At 37.0% G+C, this 19105-nt stretch overlaps 1 protein-coding gene across 1 annotated transcript; it reads left to right on the top strand.

Annotated features, from left to right (window-relative positions):
- Window positions 1-616: 616 nt before the first annotated feature.
- On the top strand, window positions 617-18826 carry LOC126355086 (thioredoxin, mitochondrial-like). Its single transcript, XM_050005277.1, has 3 exons — window positions 617-875; window positions 18383-18506; window positions 18593-18826. Exons 1-3 carry the CDS (start codon window positions 697-699, stop codon window positions 18722-18724), a joined length of 435 nt encoding a protein of 144 aa, XP_049861234.1. The 5' UTR covers window positions 617-696; the 3' UTR covers window positions 18725-18826.
- The last annotated feature ends 279 nt before the right edge of the window (window positions 18827-19105 follow it).

Below are 19105 nucleotides of genomic sequence, written 5' to 3'. Positions count from 1 at the left end.
GGTAGGCGTATCAGGTTGAAGTGAATGTAACGTATATCGTCCCTTGGTGGTGTAAATAATTTAAGCTTCTATGTCAATACAATCAAAAGATACGGCCATTTATGTCACATATTTTGATATCTTTCCAGAATCGGTTTCAATAACAGCTCAAAATCGTCGAAATTCTCAGTTTCCAGGATGGATGAAGTATCTATATATATAATAAAGATTTTACGGAATCTTTCACCTGCCACTGCTGCTAAACACAGCAGTTCTTTGCCATAGCACAATTTCACGAAACAGTGTCACTTGGAACACTGATTGAAATTACTTTGCAAAACAATCGTGTGTGGGTATGTCGAAGAGAGTGACCGATGGTTAGGCGATATTGCTGCTGTCATTGTCAGCAGTATAACATTCGTTCAAGGGGCCTTCATAATTATAACATCTTCGTCCATTCTCGTGCCATTGATCGTATAACTCCGTGGAAACTGCAAAGCTGCGTTCGCACTACTAGGCGACGCAGACAGTAAGTCTATGACGCAGACGCTCCGAATCAAAGACAACATAAAACCTAAACAGGAACCATGAGAACCGCCTGGTACAAGAAACAAATGACCCGAACTTTTCTGAGCGACAGTCATTTGTCATCGAAATTTTCAAGTGTAACGTCGTCATAAAAGAATTATTAACAACAGTACTCCACGATAAGTCACTATGTCTCGCCCTTTCTTTTCGAAATGTTGTTCACTTCTGAGAGAGGTCCATAAGCACTCTCAGGCAGCTACCCAAGAAACTATTAAACGATCGGTAAGCTTCACCGTCAAAAATCTCACGGAATTCAATGAAAAGGTGAAGAACAGCAAACAACCAGTTATTGTGGATTTCTGTGCAACGTAAGTACGAAATAATTTCTAGATGATTATTTTGCAGCCCTGCAAAACGAGATACTGTAAGTGATTTTTCCATGTACTGTCAATATTTTCATTTAGCAATTTAAAATCATGTTTATGATACCGGTACGAACCATGCGTGATTTATTTAAATACTTCTGCAGCGTCCGGCAGGCTATTTATAATTATCAACACATTAATGTTCATTGTTACACCATATCCTTTTCCTTCTTGCATTCGGTATAAAGATATACGAGCATCCTGTAATAGAACGTGATCAAGGAAAAAAAATGAAAATATGGCATTCATGTATATTACACAGTAATCAGTGTGCTGCTTCAGCGCTGACTGTCCAGTGAACAACCTGTATTATCTAATACCAGTATTGGAAAATCGGGCGCACTGGAGAAATTCGCTACCGATGTATAGACGCAATTTTATGATTTTATTTCAAGATGAGTCTTTCGATCTGTAGTGGAGATCTGGGCCATAGACAGCGCCCACAGAAAGCGCAGGTCCAAATTAGAGGCTCACTCCGACGCTAAGTTCCAGTACCAGGAAGTTTGTAGTGTACACTTCGCTACAGAGAGAAATCAGCATGGGTGAAAATAATCTGTAGACCTTGGCCATGAAATTCTACCTTGCACGCAAAAGGGCATCTGACTCTAAAATAACAGGATGAATTAGAAAGCTGCTCTGCAAAGGCGAAGATTTGGGCCCAAGTAATATTCGCGCAAACTAAGATGACATTCGGTGCTGTGGTAGATGGAAGAGACTGTAAGTGGGAAATTCCTTCACGGTCGCTCACATAAGCCATTGTGCAGAGTGTCGACTTAGTTTGCATGTACAGTACTAGTCCCTTCCATTATTTAAAAATTAGGAATATTCGATACTAGTCGTCAGCTTTGACCAGTGACGTTGGAAACACGAGGCAAACTTCATAAACAACATGCCGACTATAACGTGATATCAGTGGCGGTTTTTTAGGATGGGCTGAGCTCTGTGTCACCACAATAAGGTTTTCTGCTTTCACATTCGATGGCTTCGCCAGCTCTCAACCAAACTGTCACTTACCAACCTAACATAGATCTCGGCCTAAGTTACAGATCAGTCTGTCACCACTACAAGGTTTTTTGCTTTCGCATTTGGGATACAGAGGTATGTTTGATTTATTTCGTCAGCTTTGACCAATGGCATAAGAAAAATAATATGGCGTCTTTAATGTGAGGTTACTGCCGATTTTTTTCAAACGAGGTAAGGTACAGATGAGTCTGTCAACACAATCAGGCCTTTTTAGTACCAATTCCTTAGCTTCTACAACGAACAACCAAACTGTTATCTTCAATCTAACTTTGATCTCGGACAAAGCTACAGATCACTCTTTCACCACAACCACGTTTTTTGTACCACATTAGTGGGCTTCGCCAACTCGCAACCAGATGGTAACCTTCTGACCCATGAGGAAACTCTTCGGTTAGGATTTGAAAGCGTGTGGATTGCAGCTAAGATTTTGTAATTTGTGCGGTAGCTTACTGAAAATGGATGCAGCAGTATACTGCACACCTTTCTGCACAAGAGTTAACGAGGTCTGATCCAAGTGCAAGTTTGATTTCTGCTGAGTATAAACTGGGTGAAAGCTGCTTATTCTTGGGAATAAGTTAATATTGTTAACAAGAAATGACAGCAAGGAATATATACATTGAGAGGCCAATGTCAAACTACCCAGAACGTGAACAGGGGTCGACTAGAGGTTCGTGAACTTACACCACTTATTGCCCAAATCGCCCATTTCCGAACCAAAAATATCCTTTTAGAATGGGAAGAATTACCCCAAAATATAATACCATACGACATAAGCGAATAAAAATAAGCAAACTGGACTAATTTTCATGTCGAACAATCACTCATTTTAGATTCTGTTAGAGTAGTAAAAATGACACCATTAAGTCTTTGAACAAGATCCCGAATGTGGGCTTACCATGAGAGTTTACTATTTATCTTAACACCTAGAAATTAGAACTGTTCGGCTTCACTAACCATATGTCCGTTGTGTGAAATTAAAACTGAGTTTTACTGTGATTTAACGTTGGCTTATTATCTACAAGCAATAAACTTAGGTCATGAACTTCTCTATTTGAAACCGTGCCAGTATTGTACACAACATCCTTTACTACCACGCTAGTGTCATCAGTGAACAGAAATATTTTAGCGTTACCATAATACTAGAGGGCATATCATTTATATAAATAAAGAACAGGAGTGGTCCCAACACTGACCCTTGAGGCATCCCCCCCCCCCCCGTCCCCCCTTTACTGTACCCTACTCAGACCTCACATCACAGCCATTCTCAACATTATGAATAATGAACTTTTGCTGTCTGTTGCTAAAGTAAGAGGTGAACCAATCGTGAGCTACACCCCATATTCCACAGCGGTCCAATTTCTGTAGTAATATTTTGTGATCAACACAATCAAACGCCTCAGTTAAATCAAAAAATATGCCCAGCATTCGAAACCTTTTGTTTAACACATCCAGAACCTCACAAAGAAAAGAGAATATAGCATTTTCAGTTGTTAAATGACTTCTAAAGCTGAACTATGCGTTTGATAGCAAATCAAATCATGTGATATAAAATGATCAATTATCCTCTTTCCATAACTTTATCAAACACTGGTGGCATAGAAACAGGTCTAAAATTGTCTACATTATCCTTTTTTCTCTTTTTATAAAGCGGCTTGACTACTGAGTTCTTTAATTGTTCAGGAAAGTAGATCAGTAAGGTTCTAGATATATTTTTATTTGTTTACAGTCACATTAAAAGAATAGATAATATAATAGAATCCACAAAAGTAACTCTTTTAGCATTCACTGGTTAATGCTTAAAAATCTATTTTTATTGAAGAGTACCCTTCTAGATTTGACAAGAGCAAAATAAATAATCACTTCTTCAAAATCTATGTTTTTGAACATATCATACTCTATGGACATCAGCAATAAACTGGTTAATCTCTCTTGAAGCATTGTACTACTTAATTCATTATTTATTCCTTTCAATTTGGAGAAGGAGCGTTCTGCAATGCAGTTGGTTACCATCATGCTTTAAAAGATTTTAATTGTGATTTCTACATATGGAAATGTGTCTTCAATTTTGTTTTCTTTCGAAAGTGATATATTTCCGATATACTATTAGTTTCCCCATTTTTACTATAAACAATTTTCAAATATTCTGATACATGCAAACATTCTGTTTCCAATTATTGCTCATCAGAGTTTTCATAATAAATTTCAGCAAATTCTTTGCAACTTTGTTTCAGCTCTTCAGAATTCAGAGTTTTCAAGCGATAAAATAAACCAAAATGTTGACTAGTGTTCTCATACAAACGTAATCGCTGGTTTAGATGAATGATCAGGGTATCAATTATCCAATTATGGGAAGAAAGGTTTCTATTTTGAATTTCTCTTTTCGATTTAGTTGGACTGATGATGCAGAGCCACCAAAAAATAAATAAATAAATAAATAAAATAAAATAAAATAAAATAAAATAAAATAAAATAAAATAAACCTCTGGTGTGAGTTCCTACGTTTTGTTTTTTGAGATAGGTCCTTGTAACCAGATTACAGATTTATTTCTTTAGCAAATGATTTGAAGTCATCAAATTTATCCCTGACATTAATGATAAAAGTCATCAACTGAAGTGAACAAGTTAGTTTCAACGTGCATTGTAATAATTGTTTCTTTCTGAAGGTAATTACTTGTTTTGTCAATTCTTTCCAATATAGAGCTCCAAATTTCTGTTAGTATAATAAATTATAACTTTCCCATTTTTGTGGACAGGCTAAGGGCTTCGTCTCTAGTTTCTCTTCCCTGCTCAATATCTTCTGCGATGGGCATCAAAGTTTTTATAATTTGTTGATGACCTTCATGCAAGGCATTACTGCATCAGCTTGGGCTGACTACCTGGCTTGTGAAAGACTTTTAACAACTTTTTTTGAACCTAAATCTCTGTCAATATATTCCATCAGTGGGTAGAGCTCAACAAAAAGTTGTACCCTTTCTGAATCATTTCAAAAAACTTTGTTGCCTCTGATACACACCCAGCAGCTTGGACACCTAACAAGTTTAGTGAATGTCCCGCACGTGGTACAAAGGTGGCAGATTCACATTTTTTCTTTGATTCTTGCTTTTAGACCAGTATACTTCCCCAGCACATTTGAAACATTGTCATAGTTTTGTCCTCTGTAATCCTTTTTGGGAATATCAAGAGTCTCTAAAACATTCAAGATTGTTTCCACTAAATACTCAGTACTGCAACACTCCTGAAGCATTCTTAGCACATAGCAGCATTTACTTACTTTTCAAAACTCGTAGATATTTCTCTCATCTCAAGTGCACACGCATATGCCTAAAAATTTTGTGTATGGAGCTTGAGCAACAGCATAGTTCCCTAACTCAGCTTTTATTCTGTGTCTGTCTTTATTTATAATATTACTGAAACTGATACACACCATTTTCCCCCTTTATTTACAACCAAAGTGTATAATGCTTGTAGTAAGGTGACTTTTATGATTTTCCTTTTGTAAAATCAGTTCTCCCATTGTTAGCTGATAGTGCATTTTCATATTTAGAAATGAAAAACACAAACTTTTGAATGTTCTACAGTAGGCCCTATATATTTTTTTATGAACTAGTTTTGAGTATAGTAATCAGAGACAGTTGCGTGCCACTCAGTGGCTTTGGAAAACTGATATTGTGGCCTAACAGTGTGTTGAATAACTTCCACACTAAAGTTTTGATAATGAATCCATAATATTGGAAGAAAGTATAATGAGTAAGCAATGAACTAAATGTAGGCCAGTGCACAAGGATTATACGTGCTACACCTGAACTGGAATTAATGATGTGAGTTACAAATATACCACTGTCTATACGTATGGATGTAGAGAATAGCCCATAACTGCACTGAGTGAACTGTGATATTTGCTCATGGGACAATTATTAGTAACACATTATTTGTTCTTAAGCAACTATGTAATGTGCTAATATTAACAAAACTATTAAAGCAGTTGTAACAGCACTTCACTGTGCCCCAGTCAACATATTCAGTTGCAATGTATCTATAAAATACAGAAAAGCATGGAAGGATCAGATATTGTGACACTGTCATTAACATTTCAATAACATCCAAGTAGATGAAACTGGTTGCTTGGGATGCTGATAGTAAATTATTGTACCATTCCATATTGCAGTTTACTACTATTGGTGGCATGGCACAATAGTTTAATAAGATAAATGGTATTCAAGCAGGATGCATTATCCAGAACGAATTTCCATGGTGCAGCAGTATGTGCACTGATCTGAAACTTCTTGGCAGATTAAACTCTGTGCCAAGGCAGGACTCAAACCTGGGAGCTTTTACAGACAAGGGCTCTATCAACAAAGCTATCCAAGTACCACATATGACCTGCCCTCACAGCTTTCCTTCCACCAGTACCTTATCTCTTAGCTTCCAAACTTCAGAGAAGATGTCCTGCATATCTTACTAAACCAAGTCTTGCAACACCCTTTCTTCCAGAGATACTAGACGTAAAAGGTATGCAGAACTTCTGTGAAGTTTGTAAGATATAAGATGAGGTACTGGTGGAAGTAAAGCTTGATGGTGGGTTGTTGCACTCACTTCAGCAGTACATATACTAAAATTGGAATGATGCAGAGAAGATTAGTGCCAGCACAGTAGCTCAGCTTGTTCAGTCATAGAGTTAGGTGCCCTCTGAAGTAAAAAAAAACTGAGTGAACACATCAGTGATGGACTTGAACAGGTGTCAAATGCAACAAACAATATTGAATCAAATGAGGTTGGTAGAACACTTGCCTGCAAAAGGCAAAGGACCTGGGTTCAAGTGCTTGTAAAGTTTTAACCTGCCAGGAAGTTTCAAAATGAATTACCTTTTTTTTTTCTTCAAGATTCCAGTCAGTGGAAACAGAACCCTTATAGGATCAATTTGTTGTTTGCCTGTGTGTCTGTCTGACTGCTAAAAACCCTTTGTTTCCATATAGTGAAACTTTAAGGTCAGGCTGGTGAAACATGACCGGATATCTTTTTCCATCTTAAGCAAACTTCTAACTCTTTACACCTGGTACTGTAACCATTAAGGGAGCAGAACTACATCTATGTTTTGTAAACCACTGTAAAATGCTTTGGAGCATGTGCAGATCCAAGGATGAGGGTAGGGTCATGGGGTCCCAGTCACTGAGTGAACTGTGATGAGCTCTTGAGACAAAAACATTTTAGTAAAGCTGTTTATATTTTTACATACCATATATATAATTCCAAATTTCTCTGGTAACTTTCAAAGAATAAAGCAGCATGAAAAATAGGTATCTCCAAAATGGCAGTAAACTATAGAAAATCACAACTATGTTTAATGCTACATACTTTTCAGTTCCTTTCCCATGTGGATGGGCTTGCATCCTGACCACCTGCAGGGAACATTCCAGCCCAGTAAAGCAGCCCATTTGTAGGATGATGGTACTTGCTAGTGGCAATAAATGAGATGCAGTTCTTGTGTCTGACAAACCACAAGAAGTTTAGTGAGGCAAGATAGAAAGGGAAAGATCCTACTGTACGTAATAAACAGTAAGTGAAAAACAACAGACTTCTCTAATGTAGGTGAATACATCTGAAAGACACAGCATTCTGCTCATCACATTTAGTTAACTGAACAGCCATAGTCCACAGACCTCTGTCCATAACATTTAAATGGCAGAAGCAGCAGTTAGATGTATTGTGAAACTTGCACCACAAGGATCTTACAGAAATTATTTTAGGGAACTTAATATCATGATAGTACTGAGTTTACTTATTTATAGTTGCCTGGTCTGTACTAAGGAAAATATAAAACAGTTTAATCTTAACTTCTGTGAACATCAGAATAGCACAAGGAAGGCACATGCAACTGGCATGCCTTACACTGGACTACCGGAAGAGCCACAGCAATTATAAACATCTTGGCATCACATTTTTAACAAACTCCAGTAAAGTGCTGATATAGTGCATATGGAAGGGAAAAAAAAGGATTGAAAAATGAGTTAAAAGTAAAGAATGGTAAACTGCATAAGAATTTCATGACAAAAGGTTTGTTTTTTATGTTGATAAGCTGTTTAAAATAATAAAATGCAATATTGTACTAACACAATGTTAAAACACATTAGTATTTAATATGGATGTAGGTCTAATGTGTAAAAGTGTAGTGTGAAAGTGTAATTTATTACTGTAACAATTAATTAATTATTGTAAATATGCTAATGTAATTATAAAGTCCAATTTATTAACATAAAGTACGGTATATCTGTAATTATAGTTGAATGTAAACTTTGATGACACCAGTTACATGGAAAATGTTCAGAGGTGAATAAATCAGTTATATTCTTATCAATCTTCATTCATATTTAAGGGCAGTCAAACTCTAATAGCCAAACAGAGCTAAATGAAGCAAAATGGGTGAAGAAAGTTAATGTGAGAAGTGTGCAAGGGATTCAAAAGTAAAATATCTTCTAATATGACCAAAACTCCTAATAATTTTTCATCATGCATAGCCAGTAATTATATCAAAACATATATTCATTCACTCAGTGACCACACTGGCACCAAAACCAAAGATGACAGAGAGGCCAAAATACTGAATTCAGACTTCCAAAATTGTTTCGCTGTGAAAAATCTTAATACATTTCCTCCATTCACCAAGTGTTTGAATATTGAAATGGCAGATATTGAGAAGCAATCGTAGAATAGAAAATCAACTGAAATCCCTCAATAGCAAAAATGACTCTGGACTGTTTGAGATACCTGTAAGACTCTACAGGGATTATACATTTATCCGGGATTTTTGGATTGATAAAGAATATCAAGCTATTGGAAAAAAAGCACAGGTTGTTTCCAGTTTCAAGAATGGTCATCAGACAGATGCACGAAATTATAGGCTTATACTGCTAACATCAATCAAATGTAAAATTATTCAATATGCTTTCTGCTAATTACAACATATTGGACGAATGAAAATGTGCTGTATTAAAATTAACATGGATTCCATAAGCAGAGATCTTGTGAAATACAGTTCATGCAAATATATGTGAAATCCATAGTGCCACAAAGGCGCCCAGATCGATGTCCCACTCCTTGACCTCCAGAAGGTATTTGATACAATTCCACACTGATGTTTACTGAACTAACTATGAGTTTAATGAATATTGAACAAGATTTGTTCCTGGATTCAAGATTTCCTCACCACACAATTATTAGTGGGAGAAGTAATTGACAGATGTAAAGGTAATTTGGGGAGTACCCTAAGGAAAAGTGACAGGGACCTTGTTCACAGCATATGCAAGTGTTCTAGTGGATAGCATTTGTTGCTCCATATGGCTGTTCAGAGATGATCCTATTTTCAATAGGAAAGTTGCGTGCCAGGAGACTGTAGTGAAATTCAAGAAGAACTGCAGAGGAGTGGTAACTGGTAGCAGGACTGGTGGTTGTCACTGAGGTTAAATAAATGTAATATACTGCACACAAAGAGGCAATGAGACCCACAGGTGTTTGATTAAGCTTTTGGTGATAAACCTCTGGAAACAGTAAAATCCATAAAGATGTCTAGGATAAACCATCTAGAGCAACCTTAGGTGAAATGATCACATAAAACAAATAATAGGAAAATCAGATGCCAGGCTTCGATTCAATGGGATAATGCCAAGGAAATGCAATTTATCCACGAATAAGTGATTTATAAAACACCTGTAGTACTGATTCTTGAGTATTGCTCACAGTGGTGGCCATTTATCATCTGCTACGGTACACTGTAAATTTGCACTAAAATTACGACATTCTCTTTGAATGTGAGCCAGAAATGGCACTAAAATTACACCATTTCTCTCCCAATGCAAATAAAACGGATGAAAGCATATTTTGTTGCACTCTCTCCATGACACTAGAAACCAGTGTGAAGTACTGAAATGACAGTCATCCACACTACGTTCAACTTATAGAAGAGATGCAGATGTCTATTTTCAACTGCACATGCTCTGCTGTGACATGATCCTTTTCGGCACTATGAGTGCTGTTTCTTGCAACATCAGGTCAGCAATATTTAAAAAAAAAAATTTTTATTTGCATGTAATGTACGACGCAAGTGTAGAGTATGAGGTATTTTTGGCAACGTGGGAGAATGGTCAAGTGCGCTGAGTGGTAATTCGTCATCTCAGGTTCGATTCGCATTACTACTATACCAAAATTTTAAACATGGCTAAAGCAGCATTTACTGTGAAAATTGCTACTATACTTTATTTTATTTTCATTTTATTTCATTTCTCACAGTTTAAACTTTTAATTATAAAATTTAAATCTATTTAAACAGTTCAATGTATATACATAAAATTAACATATTCAACTGAGTTAGGATTACTGCCCTCGTAAGCCAAGAAGCTATAGTCCACTTACAATCTACAGATTGGTAAAATTTTGCATGAATCGCTACCGATTGGTCATCAGTCTGGGATACTTATTTTGTATTAATATGAGAGAGAGATAGAGAGAGAGAGAGAGAGAGAGAGAGAGAGAGAGAGAGAGAGAGAGAATATTCAAAGAGGAGTGTAATATTTGTCACTAGGTAGTGGGGTAAGAGTGAGAGCTTTACTGAGACACTTAAGAAACTCCAGTGGTACACACTACAAGAGACTCTGACTCCATTCACAAACCTGTTTGTTATTTATCTTGTGCAGAAGAATTTATTTACGTAGTGTGGTTCCGAATTAGAAGCTTTAAGGTCTAGAAACATCATTGTCGTCATCGTCATCCTCTTCAGTCTCAAGACTGGTTTGCTGCAGTCTTCTATGTTAATGTAAACCGTGCAAGCCTCTTCATCTCTGAATCACTGCAACAACCTACATCCATTTGAATTTACTTACTGTAGTCAAGCCTTGGTCTCCCTTTTTAATTTTTACCACTCACATTGCCTCCTTTACCAAATTAACTGTACCCTGATGTTTCAGTTTGTGTCCTATCAACCAATTCCTTTGTTTAATCAAACTGTCCCATAAATTTATTTTCTACCCAGTTCAGTGCTGTGCCTCCTCGTTAGTTATCCAATCTCCACATTTAATCATCAGCTTTCTCCTGTTACATCATATTCAAAAATTTCCATTCATTTTTTGTTGGAACTATTTATTGTCCACTTTTCACTTGTACACAAGGCTATAATCCAGACAAATATCTGCAGAAACAACTTTCTATAAAATTTACAAAAGTTGTTTAACACACACACACACACACATGCACACACACACACACACACACACATGCACACACACACACACACACAGTCTAGAGAACCCCACAACCACCAGAAAGGAAGAAATTGGAGGCAGCTCTCTCTGCTGGCAAAGTCATGGTGACTGTCTTTGGGAATAGTACTTCTCATGGATGTGTTGGCCAAAAGGGTCAACTGTTTCTTCAAAGGCATTTGTGTAGGGACTGAACAAACTCCAGAACAGTTTGCGATATTGTTGGTCTCACAAGAGTCCAAACAAAATTTTACTCTAATACACAAATGCATGCCCACTCAAAAGTTTCAGAACTCAGGGAAACGCTGCCAAATTGGGATGGTCATCACTGCCTCATCCACCCTGTACCCTAAACTTGGCAGTCTTGGACTTCATCTGGAGTAATGTCCAGATCAGCAGATTGGAAGGAACGATCCAACACCCTGGCCAACCCACTCTCCCCAGACATTACTCCCCTTGACTCTTTTTCTGGGACAGAGTCTTCATCACACCAATTTCTGATGTCGACAAACTGAAGGCTAGGATACAAGCTGCTGTGGGTACTGTGACAGAACACATGTTAGCAGCATCTGCATGGAGCAATTTAGGTAAATCACGAAAACCTAAATATGGATGGCTGGACATAGATCTGAAACTACCAAACGGATGTCCAGTGTGCTAACCACTGTGTCACCTCTTTGTAAAATGTGTTGGAGACTGTGTAAAAAAGACTGTACATGTAAAAGAAAAGTTGACTGATATTGCCATCAAATTCTAACTCTCAGGTATGAATGTGTACTGAGGAAAAAATTGTGGGGTATTATTTATTGAACAACTCTCATATAATCATTGTTAACAAATGTGTCTTTTTTTAGAAGCATTTTTCTTGCCTTTATCAGTCTGCATTTTACATCCTCTCTCCTTTGGCCATCGTGTTACTCTGTTGCCTAAATAGCTAAACACATCTATTACCTTTAGCGTTTCATTTGCTAACCTAATTCCCTCAGCACCACCTAAATTACTTCATTCCATTATCCTTGTTTTGCTTTTATGTCATTCATTTATAATGTCTTGTCAATGCACTATCCATGTTGTTCCACTGGTCTTACAATGTCATCTTTGCACCTCAAAAGTTTTAATTTCTTATCCTTGAACTTTACTTCCTTTTTCAAAATTCTCATTGGTTCCATTAACTGCTTGCTCAGTTTGCAAATTGAATAATGTTTGGCATAGGTTACAGCCCTGTCTAACTTCCTTCTCCACTACTGCTCCCCTTTTATGTCCTTCAGCTCTAATAACTACTGTCTTGTTTTTGTACTTTTCACTCCCTGTATGTTATTTCTGCTACCTTTAAATGTCAGACTGGATAACTGACTTTGCAACATCAGCCAGTGTGGCCTTGTTGTGCTGCTGCTGCTGCTGCTGCTGCTGCTGCTGCAGTGAACAGCTGAAAGCAAGGGCTAACTTTTGCTGTTACTTTCCCTGAGGACATGAAGCTCCACTTTATCATTAAATGATGATGGCACATTCTTGGCTAAAATATTTCATATGGCATCCACTTGAGGGTAAAATATTCTGGAGGTAATAAGATAGTCCCCTATTTGGATCTCTGGGCAGAGACTACTCAGGCCGATGTCATCATCAGGTAAAACAAAACTGGCATTCCACGAGTTGGAGCATGGAATGCTACTTGCGTGGCAAGATGAATAGGACTTCTGGTCATGTGAGAATAGGGTATATTTATAAAATCAAATAGAACTAATGCAGCAATAGGTATAATAATAAATCAGAAAATATAAATGTGGGTAAGCTTCTATGAGCAGCATCTGAATTGTAACCAAGACAGACACAAAGTCAACAGCTATCACAATAGTACAGCTTTACATGCCAATTAGCTACACAGATGGGAAGAGATTGAAAGAATGTATGATGTGATGAAAGAAATTATTCTCATAGTTAAAGAAGAGGAAAACTTAATTGTGATGGGTGATTGGAATTAAAGAGTATGAAGAGGAGAAAAAATAGTAGCGGAATATGGACTAACTGAAAGGACTAAAAGAGGAAGCTATCTAGTAAAATCTGGCATGGAGCATAATTTAATCATCGCTAACACTTGGTTCAAGAATAATGAAGGAAGAGTGTATACATGGAAGAGACTTGGAGACACTGGAAGGTCCACTCAGATGGAGATTTTGGAACCAGATTTAAATTGTAAGACTTTTCCATTCTGGGCAGATGTAGACTCTAACCATAATTCGTTGGTTATGAACTGTTGATTAAAACTGAAGAAATTGAAAAAAGTAAAAACTTAAAGACATGGGACCTGCATAAAGATGCAATAAGCAATGTCTGATTGACACAAGAGAAAGGAAGACAGTAGAAGACAAATAGGTAGCTCTGAGAGGTAAAATAATGAAGGCAGTTAATATTCACAAGGTAAAATAGTCCCCCATTTGGATCTTGAGGCAGGGTCTACTCATGAGGATGTCGTTATCAGGAGAAAGAAAACTGGTGTTCTATGGATCGGAGCGTGGAAAGTCAGATCCCTTAACTGGGGAGGTAGGTTAGAAAATTAAAAAAAGGAAATGGATAGGTCAAAGTTATATATAGTAGGAATTAGTGAAGTTCGGTGGCAGGATGAACAAGACTTTTGGTCAGGTGAATACATGGTTATAAATACAAAATCAAATATGGGTAATGCAGGAGTATGTTTAATAATGAATAAAAAAATAGGAGTGCGGGCAAGCACCTACAGACAGCAGAGTGAATACATTATTGTGGCCAAGATAGACACGAAGCACATGCCTACCACAGTAGTACAAGTTTATATGCCAACTAGCTTTGCAGATGATGAGATTGATGAAATGTATGATGAGGTAAAAGGAATTATTCAGATAGTGAAGCGAAACGAAAATTTAAAGGTCTTGAGTGACTGGAATTTTATAGTAGGAAAAGGAAGAGAAGGAAATGTAGTAGGTGAATATGGAATGGGGTTAAGAAAAGAAAGACAAAGCTGCCTGGTAGAATTTTGCACAGAGCATAACTTAATCATAGCTAACACTTGGTTCAATAATCATGAAAAAATGTTGTATACATGGAAGAACCCTGGAGATACTAAAAGGTTTCAGATAGATTATATAATGGTACAACAGAGATTTAGGAACCAGGTTTTAAATTGTAAGACATTTCCAGGGGCAGATGTGGACTCTGACCACAATCTATTGGTTATGAACTGTAGATTAAAACTGAAGAAACAGCTAAAAGGTGGAAATTTCAGGAGATGGGACCTGTGTAAACTTAAAGAACAAGATATTGTAGAGAGTTTCAGAGAGGGCATTAGGGAACGATAGTCAGGAATGGGAGAAAGAAATACAGTAGAACAAAAATGGGTTGCTTTGAGGGATGAAGTAGTGAAGGCAGCAGAGGATCAAGTAGGTAAAAAGACGAGGGCTAGTAGAAATCCTTGTGTAACAAAGGAAATATTGAATTTAATTGATGAAAGGAGAAAATATAAAAATGTAGTAAATTAAGCAGGCAGAAAGGAATACAAATGTCTCAAAAATGAGATCGACAGGAACTGCAAAATGGCTAAGCAGGAATGGCTAGAGGACAAATGTAAGGATGTAGAGGCATATCTCATGAGGGGTAAGATAGATACTGCCTACAGGAAAATTGAAAAGACTTTTGGAGAAATGACAGGGGTACAGTCTTTTGCCCCTACTATTCAATCTGTACATTGTAGAAGCAGTGGTCACAATCAAAGGAAGGTGCAAGAGTGCTATCAAAATTCAGGAAGAAATGATATCAATGATATTTTCCGATGACATTGTAATTCTGTCAGGGACAGCAAAGGACTTGAAAGAGCAGTTGAACGGAATGGACAGTGTCTTGAAAGGAAGGTGTAACATTAACATCAACAATAGCAAAACGACAATAATGGAATGTAGTCGAATTAAGTTGGGTGATGCTGAGGGAATTAGATTAGGTAATGAGATATTTAAAGTAGTAAAGTAGTTTTGCTATTTGGGGAGTAAAATAACTGATGATGGTCGACATAGAGAGGATATAAAATGTAGACTAGCAATGGCAAGGAAAGCATTTCTGAAGAAGAGAAATTTGTTAACAACGAGTATTGACTTAAGTCTCAGGAAGTCATTTGTGAATGTATTTGTATGGAGTGTAGCCATGTATGGAAGTGTAACATGGATGATAAATAGTTTGGACAAGAAGAGAATAGAAGCTTTCAAAATGTGGTGCTACAGAAGAATGCTGGAGATTAGGTGGGTAGATCACATAACTAATGAGGAGGTATTGAATAGGATTGGGGAAAAGAGAAGTTTATGGCACAACTTGACTAGAAGTAGGGATCAGTTGGTAGGACATGTCCTGAGGCATCAAGGGATCACAAATTTATCATTGGAGGGCAGTGTGGAGGGTAAAAATCATAGAGGGAGACCAAGAGATGAATGCACTAAGCTGATTCAGAAGGATGTGGGTTGCAGTAAGTACTGGGAGATGAAGAAGCTTGCACAGGATAGAGTAGCATGGAGAGCAGCATCAAACCAGTCTCAGGACTGAAGACCACAACAACAACAACAACAACAACATATAAACACAATCACTGTCTTTTGGCAAAACATTCACAGATAGTTTCATAAATCACAGCTTAATGTGAAGTGGGAGCAGGAGAATTGCCCGAGGTCAACCAAAAATTTGTGAACTATGCATGCTTACAGATTTGTGTATTTTCTTAAATTATTGAGCACAGATATTTTGTTTTGTTCATAGCAGCAGAAAGCCTTCCTGAAGTAGTACTCAGGAGCCTACCATGGACCTAAAATGGGAAGAGAGAATGTGACTCATGGTTTTTTTTTTTTTTTTTTTTTTTTTTTTTTTTTTTTTTTTTTTTGCAGTGAATGAAGAAATATTCTACATCAAATGACTTTAAGTACAGGTCTCTACTAGTCTATATCCAGTACATATTTTGGCTTCCTTCAAACTGCTAATGGGCATGTCTGTCTGGCAGGGCAGGGTGCAGCAGAATGACACCCACTTGACATTTATTCGTTATGCCAACTTGACAAAGCAGACCCCTGATTACAGTTACCAATGGTAGTGTCAGAATGTTGTGTGTTCACATTAAGACATAATGAAGTTAGACTCCACAAACACAATTTTTGCCTCTTCTCATAGGGAAGGCATTCATCTGCCTATAGCATTCAGAAGCATTTGTGATTTCTGGACAATGGATACCAACACAATGAAACGTGTACCACCAGTCCAGTCTGCAGTGAACTGTTAACATTGACAGATTCACACATTTCATTGCTCAGACATAGATCTAAGACAGTGAATTCATGCATTTATAATGTTCCATTGATCACATCATGGAGGAGTACCTTCAGGGATGTGGAATGATTCAAGGCATACATTAAAATGAGATAAAGACATTGTCGAAACATCTGTATACGGTATCCATACATATTATAGAAGTGGATGCACGAATGTATGTTCAACATCTTCTCCTAAACCACTTCTTCTAAATCACTTACTGTCTAGAACAAACCACTGGGGAGGTAGGACCCATCTCTCTGTCAAAGGGTGGAGGGTGAAAAATTGTAATAGCTCAAAATATACAAATAGTGAGGCCTTATTCACATAATATTTGAAAACAAAAGCAGATAGTGATCTCCAACAAACGTTATACACAATATCAAACCTCTACGAGATGTTTTCTTGCTGATCCCCCCCACTGCTTACACACACACAATAATGAATGGAAGATTTTTCTAAAGGCATAACGTGTTAGACAGAGTTTCTTGTTTATCCAGGTGTTGACTCCATTTGAATGTATCTGTACTTCAATCATTATGACCATTTATGTCTGTGGTGAAAAGTTATTATTGCTTGCCCGAAACTGCATAATAGAAATCTTTGTGAGATTATCACTGATAGCTGTGTACCGCTTATAGCCCTAGTCAACTATTATCTGAGTAGTGTCTGCTAGGGATGAGTTTGGACCCTTGATTAGTATGCTTATGTCAGCAGTAAATGTTACAGTTTCTGAACTACCCTTTAAAGTCATAGAAAAATCATTTACGTAGGTTATAAATGTGAGCAAGCATAGTACCAATCTCTGTGGCACTCCACATTTTATGTTCCCCCTCCTGAGGTTATATTCATGGTCAAGGCAGTCTGTTAATGAGATCTTCTGCTTTCTGTTGCGGAGGTAAGGTCCAGTCTGTGCAAGAGCGATGCTATTACTGATGTAACATTTGAATTTGCTAAGTGTAATTTTGTGTACAGTACGAAGGCTTTGACTAGGTCACGTAATATACCAATAGGATAGCACTTCATTTGTTAGGTATTGTATTCCTTTCTGTGTGGAGAACCCTTTATGAAAGATAACAGACGCAGTTAACATGTTCAACTAGCAATTACATTAGTCAATATTTTGTCACAGGCCATTTTCTTTAACACTTTTGAGAAGATGGCGTGGATGGATATAGTTCTGTCATTAGATGTGGTTTGCTTATCTTCAGTTTTGTAGATGATTTATTACAAAGGTAGTTTAAGGGCAATCTTATCAAGTTATCACAAGATTTTAATATTCTACTGAAACACCATCACAGCCAGCAAAGTTACTACTTTTTAAACGGAGTTGTATGGTCCATAGTGGCCATGCGGACAGGATAGACATATTCCTGTATTGTGATTGCACTATGTGGTTCAATACCTGTTCATCAATGCAGTATGTAGCCACCTTTTGTATCCGCTAGTTCCGAACATTCATCACTGAAAAGGCAGCAGGCCCTGCCTGATCCAAAGTGTCACAGTCAGACCACAATATTTTCTGGAGCCCCCCATTCCACCCAGTTCATATTGACTCATGTACTACGATTTAATATTGCACCATTGGAAAGGGCAGTGGCACTTGTTTCATTGTATTTACTTTGTTTGATAGCTTTTTACTGAAAATGATGTTAGCGTATCTAGTTACATAAAAGGATGTATCAGTCAGATAACATATGTGTATACTATCTTCCTACAAGCTTTCTGGTAGGCTGTGCTTCACAGTCTCCTAGCTTTTATATTTAGGACATTTCTTATGGGTATTGCAATATTCCAAATGTTGGTCTATTTCAAAAGCATCAATAAAATCATTAAGTCATTTACAATGTCAAACATATTTTGTATGTTTAGATGGTGCAAACCCTGTGAAAAACTTACACCACGAATTGAATCAGTTATAGCAGAGAAGAAGGGCAAAATACTACTTGCTAAAGTGGATGTTGATGAAAACACTGATCTTGCCATGGACTATGAGGTAATACTGCTTTCTCTCTCTTTTTTAAATGGAGGTAGTCATGTTTGAAGCAGAATGCAGTTCTAACCTTTTTCTTTCACTTTTAGGTCGGCAGTATACCATCCCTCATAGCCATTGAAAATGGGAAGGTAAAAGAAAGGCTAGATGGGCTACAAAACACTGAGAAACTAAGAAGTTTTGTTGATAAAATCTGTAAGACAGAAAAGGCTGATGAATGAAAAATTAAGAGAATTATATATACCACTGCAAGGCTTGAGCTTTCAAAACTTCTAAACAAATCCATGTATAAGTAATTATTAAAAAGCATATTCAAAACATGATACCTTTTCTCTACTACTTTAAAGTGTAGCAACACATCACCTACATAGGTAAATAAACAGTAAATAAATATTTTTTTTTACAAAAAAAGGATAATATTAGTTGATAGATTAAAGTCTGAATACAATATTCAAATTAACCTGAATGACTTCTATGACAGTGAAAGCACAATGTGATCCAATTTACCGTGTGATCAAAAAGTCAGTATAAATTGGAAAACTTAATAAACCACGGAATAATGTAGATAGAGAGGTAAAAATTGACACACGTGCTTGGAATGA

This window comes from Schistocerca gregaria, chromosome 3 (genome assembly GCF_023897955.1).
Source record: "Schistocerca gregaria isolate iqSchGreg1 chromosome 3, iqSchGreg1.2, whole genome shotgun sequence".
NCBI classification, from domain to species: domain Eukaryota; kingdom Metazoa; phylum Arthropoda; class Insecta; order Orthoptera; family Acrididae; genus Schistocerca; species Schistocerca gregaria.
Note: the sequence above shows the minus strand (reverse complement) of the source record. Positions and strands in the feature narration are given on the sequence as shown.